The 21,590-nt window shown below is 34.1% G+C and overlaps 2 protein-coding genes across 2 annotated transcripts in view; both read left to right on the top strand.

Moving 5' to 3' along the window:
• Positions 1-11,493, top strand: part of LOC136827724 (dynein axonemal heavy chain 6-like) — a 126,495-nt gene extending 115,002 nt beyond the window's left edge. Inside the window, exons 19-21 of the mRNA XM_067085187.1 lie at positions 2,663-2,808; positions 10,103-10,226; positions 11,350-11,493. Of these exons, the coding sequence (XP_066941288.1) occupies positions 2,663-2,808; positions 10,103-10,226; positions 11,350-11,493 (414 nt within the window). The remainder of the gene's footprint in view (positions 1-2,662; positions 2,809-10,102; positions 10,227-11,349) is intronic.
• A 9,884-nt stretch (positions 11,494-21,377) lies between these two features.
• Positions 21,378-21,590, top strand: part of LOC136827723 (cytoplasmic dynein 2 heavy chain 1-like) — a 22,026-nt gene continuing 21,813 nt past the window's right edge. Inside the window, exon 1 of the mRNA XM_067085186.1 lies at positions 21,378-21,451. Coding sequence (XP_066941287.1) covers positions 21,378-21,451 — 74 coding nt within the window. The remainder of the gene's footprint in view (positions 21,452-21,590) is intronic.

Here is a 21,590-nt window from a genome sequence, read left to right as displayed (position 1 = left end):
AGAATTCATTAAAATAAGGCATTTAACATTTACTCCTCAGCACATATTTTGTCCTTATTCAATCTTCACTATCAAACACGACATTTCATCCATAGGTCTGCTTTAAAAAAAACAAGATGGTCTCTCTCTCTCTCCTCCCCTCTCTAAGAAACTTACCAAGAGGTGCTCAAGAGATAAAATGCAACCCATTAACTTCCGTAATAACATCTTCCAAATCCACAACTGTTAGATTTATAACTACTGTACTATTTTTAGACTGGTAAATTATATGCCATGCTTCCCTCAATCAAAAAGAATTACAATTTCCAAGAGTGGCCCTGCTCTTAAACCTACACATCTTCAGGTTGATGTGACTGATGATACTTCAATCCTGTTTTCCTGAAGCTAAACTTACTAATTAGGCTTTTAGGTCCGGTGAAACTGGTTATCTTTTACTTGAACTTAATGTGTACAAAGGTTTAAAATGATATCTTTGTTTTTTCTTGTTTCTGTGAAACTACTCATTGGTTAGCTCTTCACTTGTCTGCTTGCTGGATTATACAGTCGAGGTGGCTCAGTTTGTTATGCTGGACTTTAGTGAGGTTGTCCCAAGCTCAAGTCCCACTTGTGTTTGATAGACTTCACTGACAACACAATCTTCCAGACTCTGTGAGCTACGGATCAGTGGTTAGGGGAGCCAATCGGTCAACTACAGGGGTAGTTGAGCTCTCAAAGGCCACCACTTGGGTCCTTCCTTATCCTAGCTTAGGTGGAGGGAGATGGACACTGATCATATGTGTATATACGTTGTCTAAGACACTGCACTTGTGCAATGGCCTGTTCTTTGCCGCTTCCATTCATGGATGACTTTAATAAACAATGTTGGTTCACTAATTCTTGCCAATTATCACGCCATTTCTATAACTCCCATATTACATAAAGATTTTAAATTTGGCTGTCTATACTGGAAGTAGTCATATGTTCCCTAGTTTGCAGTTTGGCTTTCACAAGGATCTGGGTGCTTGTAAAGCTTTCTATCAAATCTTAGTACCTACACTTGAATGTTGTCTTTGACAATGTTAATCAAGAATCCCTGGTATTAAAATTTAAAAGAACAATAGATGGTGGACCAGTTTTTATTTTTTTTACCTAACAGATTTCAATGGGTAAGTTTCTCATGGGTACTATAGTGACTACAAGATTATAATCCCAGGTGTTCTTCATGGCAGTGTTCTTGGTCCACTACTTGTTATACTACTATTATTATTATTATTATTATTATTATTATTATTATTATTATTATTATTATTATTATTATTATTATTATTATTATAGTTATTATTATTATTATTATTCAGTAGATGAACCCTATTCATACGGAAGAAGACCACAAGGGCCACTGACTTGAAACTCAAGCTTCCAAAGAATATGGTGTTCATTTGAAAGAAGTAACAGAAGGTAATAAGAAATACAGAAAGGTAAGATCAGTTATAGAGATAAAAATAAATGAACAAATTATTAAATAGATGAAAATGTACGTAAATTATTAAAATCTAAACGAAAAAGGAAAAAGTAGTACAAAATATCCCCTTACACATGGCGTAACTCTACAGTGTTATGACGTAAATTGAAGAATTTGTCCATGAAATAAAATACCAGAAAAAATGAATGAGTGAAATGTCGATAACACTTGTGAACCATTTATTTCAGTTAAATGGATTTTTATGACGACGACATACATTCTCCATGGGACAGTTAAACCCTGTTATTCCAAAATGTTCCAGATGAGTTACAGTACTTTAAAAGAGCCATGATAAGTGATTTGCCACTGAAAACGGGCCAGGTGCTTACCCAGATCATGATTTTCTCTTTGAATCAATTAATTCAGTACTTCGAGACACCAGAAGGCTTCATCCTTATTGTAACAAGTGTTCATATAATTAGGAGCATGATATGATACCCCTTAAGATCAAAAGGAACAAACCAGGTTTTGACTCCTTGGTAATTCATGATTTTTTCAATTATGTAAGATATTTAAGTTGATTAACATATAAGCAGAAACTAATTGATTAGAGAATACTACATTAAGCTTGGGAAGTCACTCCTATAAAATGCCACAATTCTGTGGTCAAGGTTACTTTGCTTAGTTTCAGCTTTACTTAAAATGAATAAAAACATGAGCTCTTAGCAGAACTCATTCCAACCCACCAGAACCAGCTTGCTGTCAGAATCAACACGGAACCTTACAAGTTGAGAGGGGACTTCTCTTTCAGATTGTTGGTGAAAGTAATTCTTTTTAAATGCAGTTACCAAATAAGGAGAAACAAAATTATCTGATTTGTACTGATGTGCACAAAGAGTTAATCGTTTGGATGCAGCCACCAAATGAATGTTTCCACCTACAGTCATGCAATTCTATTAACGATTCTTTACATATCCCATTAACACTTAGACAAATGGACAGGCAGACAACATACCCTTCTAACTTTGTTGATGGAGACAATGATATTGTAGATTTTAACGACTAAATTCAAAGAATTCCCAATCCATCCATGAAACATCTTAATTTCCCTAATCAGAAGTATTCATGTTGTATTTTCCTATATTTAGCAATTTATATGTGTATTTATGTTAATGTTGCTATAACAGCTGTAAATTAATAAGTGTAAATTATTCCCATCAGAGTATCAGTAACATGGTTAGTGGTGGCGTGCAAGGAGGATTCTGGTTACTTTTTGAAGAGGCTAGTAGTCTGACGAGACCACTACTGGCCCGCTTGGCACACTGTGTGCATAACATCTACCAATCCAAGATAATGGCTTTCAAGAGGTATGAACCTACATATACTTTATCAATACACCACTATGTAGAATATTTCCAGGATACTAAATATTTATAAAATTACAAATCTTACTTACAATCTTCGAGAAATTATTTTTAAGTACACAGCTTCCCTTAAAAATAATGACGGCAATTTTATAGTAGCCTATCATTTTACTAATACAGTATCTACCATCTCCTGGATAGGTGTTACAAGTATTGAGAAAAATAAATTTTTCTTTAAGCAAGTATTATATCTTAAAGAAAAGTGTTCAGAAGTACCGGCCAGCCATATGAAGCTCTAATTCAAATTTGCCTTGTTTGGTTAACGAGCACAAGAAGAGCCTACTGGTGGGCAGATTCCTCTTCATTATTAGTAAGCTCTCATATAAGTAGCTGGTAACATTGATTGCAACCTCAATTAGATGACTAAGAATAAAGTCTGGTAGTGTTTTGTAGACTAAATATTAACGATAGTATAGGACAAAATGAGTAGTTAATGGAAAAGCCCATGAGGATCAGTAGTTTCTACTAACTCTACTAACTGACCAAGGACCAATGTGGCTATAGTGCTATGACACAACAGCCACTACAACTTTCAACTGCACTAATTTGTTAGTCATTAGGAATGCCATGGGATCTAAATATGTAGAAACGCTGTGGACAATATATGTAACCAAGGACAAATGTACATGAATAAGGTAATTCTACTATGCAAAACAAAGACAATTTATGAGGAATTTAACAGGAATGCAAGAATATTATTAATAACTTTAACTTTCTTCCAGCACAATAAAAAAAAGGTATATATATAAAAATAAGGTTCTTCGCCTGTACACTAATACCACTGCCTCAGTGCAATTTGAAGTGTCAATCATTGCCACTTCAATTCTTTAATTACTGAATTATGGATGAACCGCGAGACAATTATTCCACAGCCTCACACTGCTTTGTTCACCAACAAAGAAGACGCTCTTCATACTCTCACCAATACCTCTTATCGTACACACACTTTCACTTCCTGGATTTACGAAATTTTTCCTGTAAGATGTGAAAATTCTGCCATTCCTTTAGTCATACAGTTCTACTTTCTACAGTTCCATCCCAAAATCAGTCCATTTTTACCTGACTATATCCACCTATTCTCACACAATGGTCAAAACAAACCACAAGCTCTCTTGTGTATCTTTTACAACCAATTTACCACAGCTGTCTAATTTCTGTAAGCTTTTCAGCTTCCAACCCTCCTTGCCCTATATTTTAAGCAAACATTCATCTCAATATCTGTCATCTTTTATCTTCTTTTCTCGCTCAGTTCAGTAAATTCACTTCATTTTCACAAGAAAAATTTGTAAAACTTCCTTCACAGGCGTTTCCTTTATTCCATAAATTGCGCACATCTGCTCCTAGATTCTCAGATACTATAGCACATCTGCTCTGTTATTATTATTATTATTAAAAACAGTTTAACCAGACCACTGAGCTGACTATCAGCTTTCACAGGGCTGGCCCAAAGGATTCGGATGAAATGACAGGTCTAGGCTAGAAGCCTAGCACTGGTACCAGATAGGTCACTTGGCAGTGGTGAATGAATTAAAATGAAATTAAAAACTGCAAAAAGGATTCGCTTTCATGCTGGTACACACTCACACAACAAATATACAGTATTTATACTCACTAAAAAGGTATATTCAAATTTAAAATAAATTAAGTAAAATTTCAAAATTTGGTGGTTTTAAAATTCATTAGACGCCTAAGGGCTTTCGTATCTCCATTATTTACTTTCTATATTTTACCAAGTAAATCACAGCTCCTCATGAACATTAGAATTAGTATTACTGAAAATGTAGGAGATTCTGACAAAATTTCCTTTATTGATCTACTTCCAAAATTTGATAATCATTGCAGGTTCTATTTTGGACATTTACATAAGACATGCTTGACTGTTATCAACACTTTGCAATCTGGGCAATTGGGAGGAGGGCCACATGGACTGTTCATTAAGTGTCCATGTGTCAGACGAGTATGGTCTATTCGCAGACGCCTCAAAATTACTTGTGTGTCTCTCTCTATGATGAACTCCATTTTCCAACACTGGATTTTATCTGCTTTAATTTATTATTTTCAGATTCTTAGCTCCATATATTTTGCCATTTACTTACAATGATTGTTTTTATATATCTTATATAGTAAAAAATATGGATGTTTACATTTGCTCTTGTCATGTGGACTGCTTTATCAGCCTCTTCATTTCCTTTAATCCCTACATGGGCAGGGATCCAACATATTTCAATATTTTTTCCATTATTACAATTTATGTAGTGAAAACTTTATTTATTGTACAATATTATTTTTTTATTATAGCTTTAAATGGCTTTCTATAGCGCTTCTGGCCGCTCTAAATCACAAAATTATTAATTGAGGCTTCTTTAATTATTTTTATGGCTGATGCTATTCCACATAACTCATCTGCAAATACTGAGGCATTATCTGGTAGAGAGAACTGATACGTATTGTCTGAGGATACTACAGCATATCCCACTCCATATTGTGACTTAGATCCATCAGTGTATATTGCGTAATGTGGACCTTTTCGGATCATATGTTCCATCGTGTGTTGCCTATGGTGTTCTGGAGTACATGAATAACTTTTTGATAAATATTTCAAGTGTGTACAAATTCTCATTTTATTCACTGTCCAAGGAGGAGGTAATTTTACTATTAAAGGTAACCGTATATTTATATTTAGCGACTCAAACAATCTTCTAGCTCTAATTTTTGGTTGGAGAATCATTTGTCCGAATTCTCAGAGCACCCTTCATTGTTTCTAGCTCTCTGTGGAGAGAGAGAGGTAGTTCACCACATTCCACTTGTCAAGATGGCTTTGGTGATGATCGAAAAGCTCCTGAACATATTCTTAGGGCTTCATTATGAACTGGGTCTAACGTTTTCAGCATTGCATCTGATGCAGAGCCATACAGTATATTTCGCTTCCATAATCAATGACAGACAGCACTGTTGCTTTATACAGTAGGTAAGGGTACGTCTATCGGCTCCCCATGTAGTGTTTGATAGTTTTTTAATTAGGTTTAATGCTCTTTTACATTTTGATTTCATGTATGTTATGTGGGCTTTCCAGTTCAAGTGAGTGTCGAATACTAATCCTAAAAATTTTGCTGTTTGGCCAATTGGTATGGAATGATTTCTGATTTTTAAATCTATTTCTTCACCTTTTTTCCACGTTTTGTTTTTATAAAACATTATTGCTTGAGTTTTTTGTATAGAAAATTTAAAGCCTACAGATGAGGTCCATTCATCAGTTTTTATTATAGTTTTAATAATGATTCGCTCTGCATGTTTTATGCGAGATGCTGAATAATATATGGCAATATCATCCACATACAAGTTACTTTCAATTCTGATAGGTAGATTATTACTGATATCATTTATTGCTAAAGTAAACAGTGTGCCACTGAAGACGCTTCCTTGTGGAAACACCATTTTAAGTACTTGACAATAAATCATCAGTTCTCACTTGAAAAGTGCGATTTGTCAGAAAGTTTTAGATAAACCTAAGTAAATGTCCACGGATGCTGTTTTTATGTAACGTTTTTAATATTGCATATATCCATCTAGTACCATATGACTTTTCAATGTCAAAAAAGACGGCTATAGTAATTTGTTTTCGTTCAAATCCTCTTCATATGTGGTCTTCCAAGACAGAGAATCCAGTGTCGATCTGTTATATTTTGACCCAAATTGAGTGGGAGTCAAAATTTTATTTTCTCGAATGTGCCATGTTAGTTGAGCATTTACCATTTTCTCTAGTAATTTACACTAACAACTTGTTAAAGAAATTAGTCTTTAATTGTTTACATACTGGGATCTTTTCCAGGTTTGGGGATAGGAATAATTATAGCTTATGCCAATCGTCAGGAAATAAATTTCCAAGCCATAAGTGGTTATAAAACTCTAATAAGTATGACTTTGCAAAAAGGTGCTAAATGGCAGATAATTTCAAAACAAATACTGTCACCTCCAGGGCAGATTTATTGCTGTTCAACAGAGCAAATTCCAACTCTTCCATATTAAATTTTCTATTATAATATATATCTTCTGTAATTTAAAATTTGTTATTAATTTTATACTATTTTTCTTTGCGCGGAAATGCTCAGCTAAATTTTTGTCACTACTTACTTTTGCCAAATTTGCTCCTATTACATTATTTATTTCTTTTGGTTCAAGTTTTCTTTTCCCATCTTTTATTATGGCATGTCTAGGTGGTTTGACATAGGATACCATTTATTTTCCGGAATTTTTTCAATTTTTTTGTATGGGAGTATTATCAGAGAGCCCTAATACATATTTCCTCAGTGAAATGACTCTTCCTTGAATTACTTCTCTTTTAAATTTTGCAAATATTTTGTTATATGGAGGTTTTAATGTATCAATTTCTAATAATAACAGTCAGTTTTTGTAAATTTTCTTCTAATATCGGTAACGTTTTATTTATTTTACTGAACTTTCTATTCAAATTTTCTAATCGTCTTCCAATTTGGTGTTTTATTTTTATTAATTCTGTTAGTTTTTCAGACCACTATGAGACTTTGTGTTTTGTTGGATGAGATTTGGATTTTGGTATTGCTTCATCAGCTGAATTTTTAATGAAATCAACAAAAAATTTATTAGTTTCATTATAGTCTTTTAAATATTCAAGTGGTGGGATATTCCTAGTGTGGAATTCATATTGCTCCCAATCTGCTTTATAAATGTTATATTGAGGGACATGCTTTGTGGGATTATTTTGTAATGATGAAATTAATACTGGGAAATGATCACTTGCATGCAAGTCGTCAACTGTATTCCAATCCAATCTGTCTCTGTTTGCTGTACATAAAGTCAAGTGTATTGATGAAAATGTTCCATTTGTTTTAGAAAAATATGTGCTGATTTTGCTATCATTTATACAGCACATGTCATATGAATCGTTGAATTCTTCTATTTTACATCCTGCTGTATTTGAGTCTGTACAACTACAGTCCCACATTGGGTTGTGAGCATTAAACTCACCTACCATTAATGTACGTTCCTTTGCATTACTAAGTAATTCTTTAGTTGTCAATGTCATAATTTTTATTACGTTGGTTGTATAAATTACAAATTACATAATTATCGCTTTTTATCCGAATTTTAACACCTGATATTTGTTATAAACTACTTTGTTATGTACAATCACTCAAGAAAGTTTTGCAACATACTTCAAAACTTTTCGGACAACAGCTTATAATAGCGACATCTGGCGGTATTTGGCAACTCTGTTGTAAGCGCATGAAACAACTGAACGCTAGTGGTGGGTCCGAGAAATTACCTGCAGTTTCCTTAAACAGGGCTTTTTCTGATACTACTTACTGTTGTCATTTTTCGCTCATTAAAGGATGTTACTATAATACTTCAGAGGTCATCGCTGTTCTTATGTTTTAATATTTTCAGATCTCCAACTGCCATTACTATCGTTGTTTTATCTCCTTCATATGTGTGAACTTTGTAGACAGGCATACGATAAGTTAAAGTTGAACTATTAGTCTTATTAACATCAACAAATACGACTTTTGTAAAAGATTTCCTTCACATTATTATTAATTAAATTTTTGAATGACTAATCCTATGTATATTGTGAACTAGTGAAACTTATTATAAAAATATACTGAACTAGACTAACAGATTTGCCCCCTGTCTATTTTTGTCAAAGGCAATCAGAATATAATTACACACATACATACATACATATATACTATACATCTTTGGAGGATATATATATTTTATATATATATATATATATATATATATATATATATATATTTATATATATATATTATATATATTATATATATATATATATATATATATATCTATATGCTATAGTATATATATATATTCATATGTGGAAGGATATAACTATATATATATCCATATATATATATATATTTATATATATAGTATATATAGATATATATATAAAATATATATATTATATATATATATTTTATCTATATATATATATATATATATATATATATATTTGGTATATATAATGCCGTTATCATGTGTAATTTCTCAAATTTCTTGTCATTGCCACTTTTAGACATATCATTTTGATGCCTCTTAATGAAGTTAACTGTTCTTATATTTTAATATTTTTTCTCCATTTCCATTATTATCTAAGTTTCTAAAGAATTTGTAGAATTAGCTAGAAGTTCAACATTAATTTGGTTAATGCTAAATCCCAGCAGTTTTTGAAGATTACCATGCTTATCAATTAGAATGTTTTAATGACTCATCGCCAAAATATTGATGACTCGTGCACAATAAGCGCCAAAAGTGATGACGAACAAATTTCAGAGGATTTTGTAATCGAAATTCACTAACTGGCAACTACAGCACGTAGCTCAAAAACTTATTTTTTCCTTCATTGAAAGCTCTATCAAGCAAAATAAAGCTAACATATGATGCACAAATATCAAATCTATGGTATTTATAACAATCATAAGAAAAAATTGCGGTAATATTGATTATTTCAAAGTTTAGTTATTGCTTCAAACTGTAGAAACGAAACAGTTTGAAATTTTCGTTCAACACAGGACTACCAACATTACTGACGTATATTTAGAGGAATGTGGAAAAAATTATTTTGAATATCATAGCGTATTATCATTTATTTTAGCAAAGACGTATAAAACCATGCAAGTAGCAATATAATATAAATGTAAAATCTTCGTAACATTAAGCATAATCAACCATGAATGCGTCTAGATTCAACAGAGAAGTTGGGCGTGGTTGGTAGTTTGATTTCAGCTTCTAGGACTATATATACCGTTCGGACTCTACTTCAGCTTTGGCTTCGGTTTCGACCCACGGCACCAACGTAATATTATCTACCCAACCTATGAATCACCAGCCGTGTCCTACTAGAAGAGGGTGTCTTTGCCCTAATAACCCCATCGCTAGCCAGTGCCTACCAGTATTTTTTTTTAGGTGGGGTTGGTGCGGCTTGACCGAGGGCCTCCAGCATCAGCCGTAGTCATAGCTACCGGACGAACACTGTTCTGACACTTCGCAAAAATGGTCATAAACCTCTGATAAGATGGATCAGCTGACAGTGATTACGTAAACTCTAATCAAGATGGATCAGCTGGTGATTAGACCGCGAACCGAGGCATCAGAATCAGTTAGAGATCTGCATGTATTGAATTGCATCGGACACGAACCCAGTGCAAGAAATAGCACGACGTTTAAATCTCCACAGAGCAACTGTATATAGATGGTTGAAGAGATATAACGAAGTAGGACTAGCAGGACTAGAAAATCAAAGAAGATCTGGTCGACCTCGCTGCACGACAGAAGAGGAAGACAGGCAGATGATTGGATTTGTAAGAGAGCATCCAATAACATCATCAACAATAGTTAAAAGACAAACTAGCCTCCACATATCAAACACCACCATAAGACGTCGTTTGAGAGAAGAAGGACTTGAAAGCAGAATTCCTGCAAAGAAGCCTTATATATTACCTAATTCCACAAAGAACAGCGACTTGGCTTATATCTTCAATATTTTCCTATGGAGAGCAATTTCTGGGAAAATGTTATCTGGTGCGATGAGAAAACGTTTTTTAACGACGAGAAAGGAAGGCTTTATTGTTGGCGTCCAAGGAAAAAAAGGTATGTCAGATTACTTGTGTTCGAACATTAACCTACAGTGGGATCCAACAATTATGGCGTGGTTCATCGTGTAATAATAATGGCAATAATGCATATAATTGATTATTTAGGTGTTTTTGGACCACATTAGATTAATAACCAATCCCTGATAATTGTTTAGCCTACGGTGATTCATTTATATATGTGTAACTATAATTTATTTTATATACAGGCCTACTGTATAGGCCTATACATTCTTTACTTTTTAAAAATTTTTCATGGGCTACATGGTTAATCTAACTTGAGACTTACAAGTCTTAGCTTATTCTTTTTTAGTCCAAAATAATATTTTATTAGTCTACGTGAATAATTATATTTGACTATTTGACTTAGGCCTAAGATAATAATGGAGTTTTTATTATATATATATATATATATATATATATATATATATATATATATATATATATATATATATATATATATATATATATATATATATCTACATCTATATCTATCTATCTATCTATCTATCTATCTATCTATAATATCTATATATATATATATATATATATATATATATATATATATATATATATATATATATATAAATTTATATTGTCTCCCCTATTTAGATTTGAGGATAAATTTATGCATATATGTCTTAAGTGGCAGAATTTCTCATTTCCGGCATTGCCACTGGGGTTGGATGGCATTTTGTGGACTCGGGGCTTAATCCCTATTCATGAACGGTTAAATGGTCACCAGTATGTCGAAATTTTGTTTCGCTGGAGGAAGTTTTGATTCCTCTGTGAGAGCCCTCCTGCTTCCTGACCATTATCCCCATACACGTAGCTATGGACAATTTCTTCTGTTCATAACAGCCGTGTCGTCCAGGAGTGGTTTAAAAGGCATCCTGAAATCATCCGGATTAACTGGCCCGCCAAATCACCAGACCTCAATCCCATCGAGAACCTCGTTCTCCATTATGACCCCTAAAGAATGGGACGGCACTGCTGCCAAATCAAAACATCTACTCATCAACCACTGTTCATCTGTGTGGAGTCTTTAAGAGGAACCAAGATATGTGAGAATTTATGGACTCAGTTCCGAGGAGATTAAATGCTGTTATTGACAATTTAGGCTCTTGCACAAAATACTGAATATATGTTATCGTTTTGCTTTTCATTATTGACAACGAATAAATGTAACTATTTATGTAAATATTTGGACAAATTTTCATTGAGAATGTCATGATTTTGTTTCATTATCAATTGTGATTATTCATTGACTTTTAGTTTTTAAATTTCTTAATATCTATAAATTTTAAAATGTTTCGTATATATATATATATATATTTATATATATTCTTTTTATATTGTATATATATAAATAATTATGAAATAGATTAAATGAAAATGTATATTTCTTTTATCTAATACTATAAAATCATGATTGTTTTTTTGAACGTTGCAGGAAAAGTTATAATCTACTTAGCAACGTCTTCTCAAACTGGTAGACTTAGAGGAGATTGCCAGTTATGTTAACATATCTTTAGTATTTCCTAAAGAGAATAATTACTTGTTTGATATACTGATAAGCGAGAGTAAGATTTAACGATGATAGTTTTTAGCGTAATCCCACAAAAACCCAAGTTGAAAGATTCTGGTGTGTCAAGTACGTATTTATAAAGCTCAATGATAATGAAACCTTATTTATGGAAAATCATGTTTACAACCATCTACTAGATATCCAAATAAAAGGAGAGAGAGGGTAAAAATAAGCGCAAAAAAATATTCTTCAGGGAGAGGAGAGAGCAAGATAAAGAGAAGAAGTAAATCTTTGGATGCGACAAAGAGAGCAAAATTGAGGAGAGAGAAAGGTGATTAGGCCTAGTACCGGGCACAGCAAGTCTTGCAATACAAAGTTCTCCTGGGCATTGTCTTTTTATTTAGGCAAAGATAGAACCATTAGGGACCGACGCTGGGACCTATCCTGTCAAAACCTGGGAAACAGACTCGCTATATAAAAATAATAAGAAAGCAGTCGTAAGCAACTACCTCGTGTAGTCGGAAAACGAAACAGCCCAACCACCCGCCACTCTACCTCAACCCTACAATTAACACCATCTTTTTCACTTCAAACTTTTTTACTTCAAATCTTTCTAATCATATTCCAACCGTGAAATCTAAGACTGAATTTGAAAATGAGTGGGCGCATCATAAGGGCGTTTCCGATATTTACCCAAAAATCATATTTCCCCGTGCAACCAGTAGTCAGTTCGATCCAGTCAAGTATTACTAAGTATAACAGAAATCCATGAGATTTGGGGGATTTATATCTTACACACAACACACACACACACATAAACACACACATATTATATATATATATATATATATATATATATATATATATATATATATATATATATATATATATATATATATATATATATATATTCATATGAATAGAAAATGTTAGAGTAGTTCTGGGTCAAATACAAACACGTATTTTCGTAGGTTTCCAATTTGTTTTAGTGCATAACTGAGACTATGCTTGTCCACGATCCGAGTGCATATGCTTTATGAGCATCATTTTAATTGAGGGATCTCCTGTTATGTTTGCTCTCTCTCTCTCTCTCTCTCTCTCTCTCTCTCTCTCAGGGGCCTTTTTGGTCTAGTCAGAATAACCAGACGCCTTTTTTAAGATTCAAGCACTAGGCCTTCAGTCATGCTCGGGAGATCCTCGAATTAAAATTATGCTCTGGAAAGCATATGCACAACCTCTGGATCGTGGACAAGCATAGTCTCAATTATGCACTAAAACAAATTGTTTTCGAAACCTAAGATGTCCCGAAAATACTTGTTTGGTGACTCAGAACGCAATTCCACCTTACGATATGCGCAATTGAGAAATCCGATAAAATTATTTAATAACAAACTGGAAAATATATTTCATTGTTTATTAAAATAGGCCCAATCATGTAGCCAATGCTAAACGCGCATATAACTAGGATTGCGTTTTTTTTTATTTACAACCAAATTGTGTCTTATTTATAATTTCATTTAATCAGATGCTAAATCATAATAACAACGATATAAGGCTATAAATGTAGAAAGTTAATTTACAATAAATCACATTAGGCCAACGCATTATGCGCACAGTTTCTGCAGCCACTTAGGTGAACACTATACATCCTAATGCAGAGCCGCAGATGTTTCTTTTTCATTTTGCGAGATTTTTTTTTCTTTTTTTTTATAAATGATGATTAAACTAGCATTGACCATTCACTTGGAAAATACCTTCTGTTGTTCTAATAGCTAATCACTGATACTTTTATCAGATAAATAGGATGACAATAATTGGAATAAAATTTACTAACTGGCAACCCCAATGAGAGTTTCTGAAGAATTACGATCAATTCTGAAATCTGTCGCATCACTTTGTGGCGCTTACTGTACAAAAAAATCATCGGCCACTGGATTATATTATAACGCAAACCATAGCCTCTATTCTTTGTGTTTCGCTGATACAAAGTGTTTCTGGCAGGAGTTTTTTTTTTTTTATGATGAAATAATATCTTGTCTCATGTAGCCTGTTAGGATGGTTTGAGCAGCAACTTGAAGGGAGAGCGCAATGTTCTCTGATTTATAGCAACATCGGTTGTCAGGGGGAGTTAGGCGGACTGCTCCTTAGCTGATCATCCGATGATGATCTTTAACAGTAGTGCAACAATGGGGTTGTCTTCCAGGTTTTACAATGAATTTATCATTTTTCCTCGTTCTCCAAACCAAGTTGTTGTATCCTCTATACATGGTTGTTTTATTTACGCTAAGCTGCCAAGCAATATCTACGATAGAAACATTAGTCTTATGCAAGCTAATGATTGTGGTGCGGCTTTTCATGTTGCCTATCTTATCGGTGCAAGTGACGAGACAGTTTAAACTTTTCCTTCCTGAATGTGGAGTCAGGAATGTCTGATAACATACGACGTTATGAGATTTTTTCAGAATTGTTTTTGACAACGATAATGGTTGAATTCTTTCTTTTTTATTTATATATAAAAATTGATGGTTATTCAATATCATTTTATTAGTCAATGATCTTTTATCTGGATTCGAAATATAGTTTCTTCTTGACTCTTTTGCCTACCATAGATCATCTGAAGTGAAATTTTTCAAAATGTTTATGTCATTTGTCGTAATATGAATTTTTTATCACTTCCATTCTTTTTTATTTGTTAACCGTATGATTAATAACGTAAAAATCGAATAAGAAAGATTAAATTACATTTCCTTGTAAATATCAAAAGAACAAATTACTGTTAGGTGAACGAAAACTTCTGGAACATGATGCAAAACATTTTTGAGTGACTGTACATATATCAGTACGTACATTTCCTTCTTCCTCTCGTGATGTTGATGCTAAGGTATATTTACCTATGTTGATATTGTTTTGTTAACATGTTGTAAACATAACATCTCTCCTAAGTGTAATCTGGTCTGTAGACCATTTACATTTACATTCCATTGTATAATAGAGCTATTGAAAATATTTTATTATAGCAGTCGAGTTTTGCTTTCTTTTTTTTATTATCAACTTGGACTTTTTCTAATAATTTACTCACGACATTCATTTGTTTTTCTTTATAATATACTAAGTGCTCAATGCACATGCCACATTTTTCATGGGTGCTCAAATCTGTGGTTTCTTTTTTTTCTATATTTCATAAAATTTCTTACAATGTTTGTTATACCATCTTTTGTTGTTTTTGTTGTTATTGCACAATTCTACAAAACAATCATTATATCCACATGTGTTTTCATGTACATTCCTTGTTTCATTTGCTCTTGTACCAATTATTGGTGATGGAGTAATCTCTTCTCCCTTGACATAGTCATTGTTATCTTTAACTTCAGTGTTTTGGATATCTGAATACATAGGTTTTACTATTATTTTAGGAGATAAAGGTATTTTCTTGGCTTGTTTTTGTTCTTTCGTCATATCCTTTGTCTTTGGTTTAACCGATATTGCTCTAATAACAGGTTTTTTTTTTTTTGGGGGGGGGGAGTTGTTCTCTCCAGAGGTCTCTTTTTATCTTTAATTTCCGGTCCTTCACAACTTTCCTCTGTTACTTCTGTAGTAGTATCTTCTTGTGCTCCTATTTGCATTAACATGTTAAAAGAATTCGATAAAATGTTATCCATATCTTTTGTGCCGGTTTCTTGATTCTTTACCGTATTAATTTTTTTCTGTAAAACATTATTTTCTTCTTGAGATTTTTCCTGCCTTTTGTTAGTTCTATCTGTAAGTATTTTTGCTTCATTGTTGGTTTTTGTTATCGAAGAATATGCAAGTTTCTTAGCAGGATCTTGAATTCTTCTCACTTTCAATTATAATTTAGCCTCTTTTATAGACTCCCTGTTCTTTCTTGTAACATTCTTAATTCTATATTGTATATGTAATAATACATGCATTCTTTGGATCTTGCATGATGATTCTGCCCACAGTTTATATACACTTTGGTTCATTGCACTTCCAATGTGTGAATGTTCAGCAGATCCACAATAAGCGCATACTGGTTCATTTCTACAATTTTTCTTTGTGTGCCCATACTTACTGTAGTTTTGACACTGTAGTGGCTTTGGGACATAGGGTCTAAACTCTCTGTTTTGGCCTAAAATTTTTATTTTTTGAGGTAGATCTTCAACCTCAATTTTATTTTTGCTTTTTTTAATATTTGTTTATTGTTTTTTTTTTACTTGATACAACATACCTCACAATCCTGGACATAAGGGTCTCTTTTTTTGAAAGAGTCTAATAATATATTTTTGTTTTCGATCGGTTCGTTGTTATTTTCAGGAAGTACAATGGTACCCCGAATGCTGTTCATAGTATCGTGTTTTTCCACTTTAATATATGTTATCTATATTTTTCAAAGACAGTCTTCGGACTGACTTTTTGCTGTGGCTTCTATAAGCCAAGTCTTCTCCTTTATTTGTCTGAACGACATTTCTGCCGTTGGATGTCGATTTAATAGATAATTTTCTAATTTTAAGGCTGAAATATTTTGGTCAGCTTCCATGGTTAGGAATCTTGACCAACTTCCACTCCCAAAGAGGGAGTCAAAGTGAGTCAAGGTTGGGTCAAGACGACATTTACTTCTTTTGGGTTTTTTCTGCACTGGAGCATAGGGTTCCAGTGTAATTACACTAGTATGTTTCTTGGATTTTTCCAAACAAAGGTTGTCAGAGGAGGTTCCCGCTGTCGTCAACTGTCCTGAGACTGTACCATCAAAGGGACCAGGGGTACTTAAATCCTTATGGTTACTATTCATAAAGATTGGAGACAAAAAAAAATTTAAATTAAATAAACCTGAAACCTTTAAAAAGATATTATCAGCCCACCCTACCTAACGGGGGATTGGCACAACATGATTAGAGTGGCCAAAGTGTAAGCCAAACCCACTTGCTAGGACTGACAATATTACTAGAATACAATCATCCTTACCCTAATCATGTTATGGGCAAACTGGATAGAATGCCGAGAGTCCTATCCCCAAAACCAGAACCGCCCCCACCCCCTTTCCCCTGGAATCCGTGGTCCAGCCCTAAAGAACAGTTCGGCCTTTAAGCTATTAATCTGATGACTCTCAGGTCCGAATATTATCGGGCAGTTGATGGTCCTACCATAGTTCCCACAATTTAGCTTCGGATATAAACCCAATCCTAGCTATGATATCTTTTCCTGTTTAACAGGTCCAATAAATTTTAGCAAAAGTGGAAAATTCCACAAATATATAATTATATAAGGGACTCTTGGACTCAAACCCAGGAACAAATTCCTGGCGTTCAAGAGCCCCCTCACCATGTCAAGGTGTTCCCATATCGAGGGGGACATCTGCTCTGATTTGTATAATCTAATGTCACCACAGCAACTATTTCTACATACTTCTGTTATTCAGTCACTTTCATTTTTACCCTTCAGATTAAAATTCATCACCCCATCTTTCTCATCTTTGTTTACCTTCATTGTCCAACTCTTGCTAATATTCATTCTAACCAGTTTATAAAATTACTTTCAAATATTTGAAGAGTATGGAAGTTCACTTATCTATAAAAAAAACATCAATACTTTCTAATCTTATTAATAAATCTTGATCTTATCCCATACACTTTCACTTCTATATTCTACTCTCTTTAACTTATACAATCACTCCAGTCACACAAATATCAAACTGAATTTAGGACAACATACCACAGTAAGTAATGCACTTTTACAACAAACCATCTGTCTACTGTGTACACATTTCTACATAAGATGTAATTTGATTCAATAGAACTTCACACCACTAATAAGAGAGTATTATTTTCTTCATAAGTGAACCACATCTCTACGAAGATCACTGTATACCACATATAGCTTTCATTTCACTCTTAAATATCCTGACACAGCCGTTTCGTAACAAGTACTTGATCCGCACACCTTTACTTATGTAAATCCAACTGTTCTTCCACTAAAGAGCAATAAGCAATCCCTTCTATTATTCAAAACCCTTCCATCTACCTTCCTCATAGCCAGCCTCTCCGTAACCCTTGTATAAATTTCACAATGATACGTTTTTATAATTCATATACATCCATCACTTCTTCCCTTTCACATATTTGTTTATAACCTCTCTGTCAATTCAGTATCTCAAGAGTAATACCACAGCTCTGGAGCCATTCCGTTCTTCAAAGTTCCAAAAACATCTCATGTTCACAATAGAACTAAATGTTTACTTATGCCTTTCTGCAATCATTTATATCCAACAATCATGCAGAATACATAATCAATTCAAGTTTGCATTTTCTTACAGAAGCATTTTTCATTATTATTAATGTGAAGACAAATGGATGAGCAATGCAATGCCCTTGTCAACCCTTGTCAAACTATGGTTCAGTAAACAAAAAAACATCGAACCTTCTCTGAAGAAAGAGATACAGCAATATCTTAAAAGATTTACAGAATGGAATGGAATATAGAGTTTAGGCCAAAGGCCAAGCGCTGGGACCTACGAGGTCATTCACTGCTGGAAGGGAAACTGAGAGTAAAAGGTTACAAAGGTGTAACAGGAGGAAAACCTCGCAGCTGCAATATGAAATATTTGTTATGAAATAATTATTAGGAGAGATGGTGGATAGCAATGTGGAAGATAATATGAATGGAGGTACAGCAAAAGGAATGAAAGGGGTTGCAGCTAGGGGCCGAAGGGTCGCTGCAGAGAACCTTTAGTAATTCATACAGTGCACCCCGTAAGGTGCACTGACGGCGCTACCCCCCTACGGGAGAAAGATTTACAGAAAACGGCATGGAGAGGATTCCAAACTTTAAATCAAACAATGTAATCTAAAAAAAAACAGTTCTAAAGTTAAATGAGGTAAGTGGAGATGTGGCAATTACAACTTGAAAACAAAATGTAAAATTTTCTGGATGCAAATTTTGATATTTAAATTTATTGACCTCTATAAGACACAACTGCATTTAAGTGATTGCTTACAATACTAATTGCAGAGAGGTTTAATAAATAGATTTTCATCACAACTAAGGAACTGGGTGAGAGAGTAGACAGAAGTATACACACAACTGTCTTGGATGCACTAATAAACAAGTAATAAACGTTTCTTCTGCGTAATTGAGTTTTCTGTACAGCCGGTACAGCGTATAATCAAGGCCACCAAATACAGATCTATCTTTCGGTGGTCTCGGTATAATGTTGTGTGAGCCGCGGCCAGTGAAACTTAAACCACGGCCCGGTGGTGGCCTATCCTATATCGTTGCCAGAAGCACGATTATGGCAAACTTTAAACTTGAATAACGTGAAAACTACTGAGACTAGTGGGCTGCAATTTGTTGTTTGATGATTGGAGGGTGGATGATTAACACACCAATTTGCAGCCTTCTAGCCTCAGTAGTTTTTAAGATCTGAAGGTGGCAGAAAAAGTGCGGACAGAAAAAAGTGCGGACGGACAGACAAAGCCGGCACAATAGTTTTCATTTACAGAAAACTAAAAACTTACACTATTAGTTGTAAAGTTATGGTGAATGAAGGAGAGGATGGTTAAGAGATCTGATGCAAGGAAAGGCATTGACGCGAGAACACTGCATACCTTATGAAGAGGGATATTAACAAATGCAAAGAAGTTTTTTTAATGGGACGTCCAGAATAACCGACAGATTTGGCACTGCGGATGTAATTTAGATGAAGACTATGAATTTTGTCGTGAATCTTGATCAGACACAACATACGATCTGCTGATCATGAAAGACTACTTCGAAACAGATTTATGGAATATTTCAATAACTACAGTTGCTTGAATTTGTAAATATACATACTGTAAAAAGAGTTGGAAAATTGGGCTGTTTCCTCTAATCTTAACAACCTCCAAAAATCTCAATTAAAATTTAAAAATAATTTGTCACCTTTGTATATCCACAAGCTTTGCAGATTAGAAGAGATATAACTGACAACGTTCTTAAGCAATCCGTAATATTTCTATTATTTTTGTAGAGGCGGGTTAGCTGATGTCCCTCTATTACAATTAAAAAGAATTAAGCCACAATATAGTACGTCTGTTCTAATTATTATATCTGCAATTATTACAATTTGTTCCTTTCTTTAGATGTTAAACGCTGCTTCTACCACAATATATGATTACTAAGTACTGTATGGATATCAATAAAATGAAACTGTATTTGAGTTTCATTTACTTCGGGTGTTGGAAATTGAATAGCAAGTCCTAGTACTACAGAGTTGGATGATACACAGCTCCTGTTCCACTGCCCGATATCCTCGATGCCTTAAATGTTCTCAGTTCCTTTCAAAATGAAATTTAGAGGTCGCTTATGTTCCTGGTAACCCACTCTTGTTGCTTCAAGGCACTTCCCTATAAGCCTCTTAATTAATGGCTGATAAGCAGCATTCCTTCTGTGGCTGTCTGAATATCTCTGCCTCTGACATTCCACAAACATGCTTGTAACTGACTTTGTGTAAAATAAAATAATTTTGTCCAGAATTATTCATCTACCCACAGTTTGGCATTTCAAACTGTACTTGCGTGAGCTCTCTTGATAAGTAACATTTCTGGTCCTTCAGGCTTCGTCAAAGACACCACTCACGCACAAACTATCAATTCTGAATGAGAGAAGTCTGCGAAAAACCTGTTTGACGGCTTTGTTGAAGCGTTAATTGTTCATTCCGAGCTCATCAGCCGATTCCTTCGATTCCGCTGATAACTAGCCTTAATCATGCCAGAACTGGCAGAGAAATCACCCGACTGACATTCAAACATGCTTCAATAGGGCCCGCTCCAATCGCAACGAACGACGAAATCGAAAGTGAGCGCCGGGCCTAGGTTCGGGCACTCGCCAACACTCATGCTCCACTAAAATACCCATCACCTGACTTTGTTAAATAATCAAAATCTTCGACCACTAACTTCATGACACTTCTCGTTCACATCTAATCAAACTCATTTAAATAGCCTTCACTGTTCTACTCATGACCCTTCTCTAACAAGTCTACCTCCTATTATCATCTATGCCTGAATGAAATGTATTCACATACTCGTATACTTTCTACCTTACCTCTTCTTACAGTTACAAAAATCAGCTCATTCTCCTATCTACTCTGATACTTTGTTCTAACAATTAATCGATCAGTTTCTCCTTACCACTTGCTTTTCATCAATATAGTTATCCTTATTCACTTGCGATTGTGTATTTCTATATAAATTAGAATAATGTACAATAATAAAAAAGCTGTGAAGTCAACGAAACAGGGCAAATTAGTTAATTAAAGAAGAGTATCTCAAATAAGATAAAAGATAATAATCGAAAATATGTATGGCGTCCAGGCTATGCAGCAAGACAATGTTACTGCAGAATCACAGCTGCGCACGAATGCCTTATTGCAGTGAGTTACAGCCTGCAGTCCATGCAGGGATCTACAGAAGGATATTCACATCTTCTCATGGTCGCATATGATGATAATTTCCCACACATTTGCTGCAGAAGTGACAAAAACGTGAAAATACGAAAATTAGTCCCTGATG

The sequence above is a fragment of the Macrobrachium rosenbergii genome, chromosome 42 (assembly GCF_040412425.1).
Source record: "Macrobrachium rosenbergii isolate ZJJX-2024 chromosome 42, ASM4041242v1, whole genome shotgun sequence".
NCBI classification, from domain to species: domain Eukaryota; kingdom Metazoa; phylum Arthropoda; class Malacostraca; order Decapoda; family Palaemonidae; genus Macrobrachium; species Macrobrachium rosenbergii.
The sequence above is the reverse complement of the archived record's forward strand: the minus strand, read 5'-3'. Positions and strand labels throughout refer to the sequence as shown.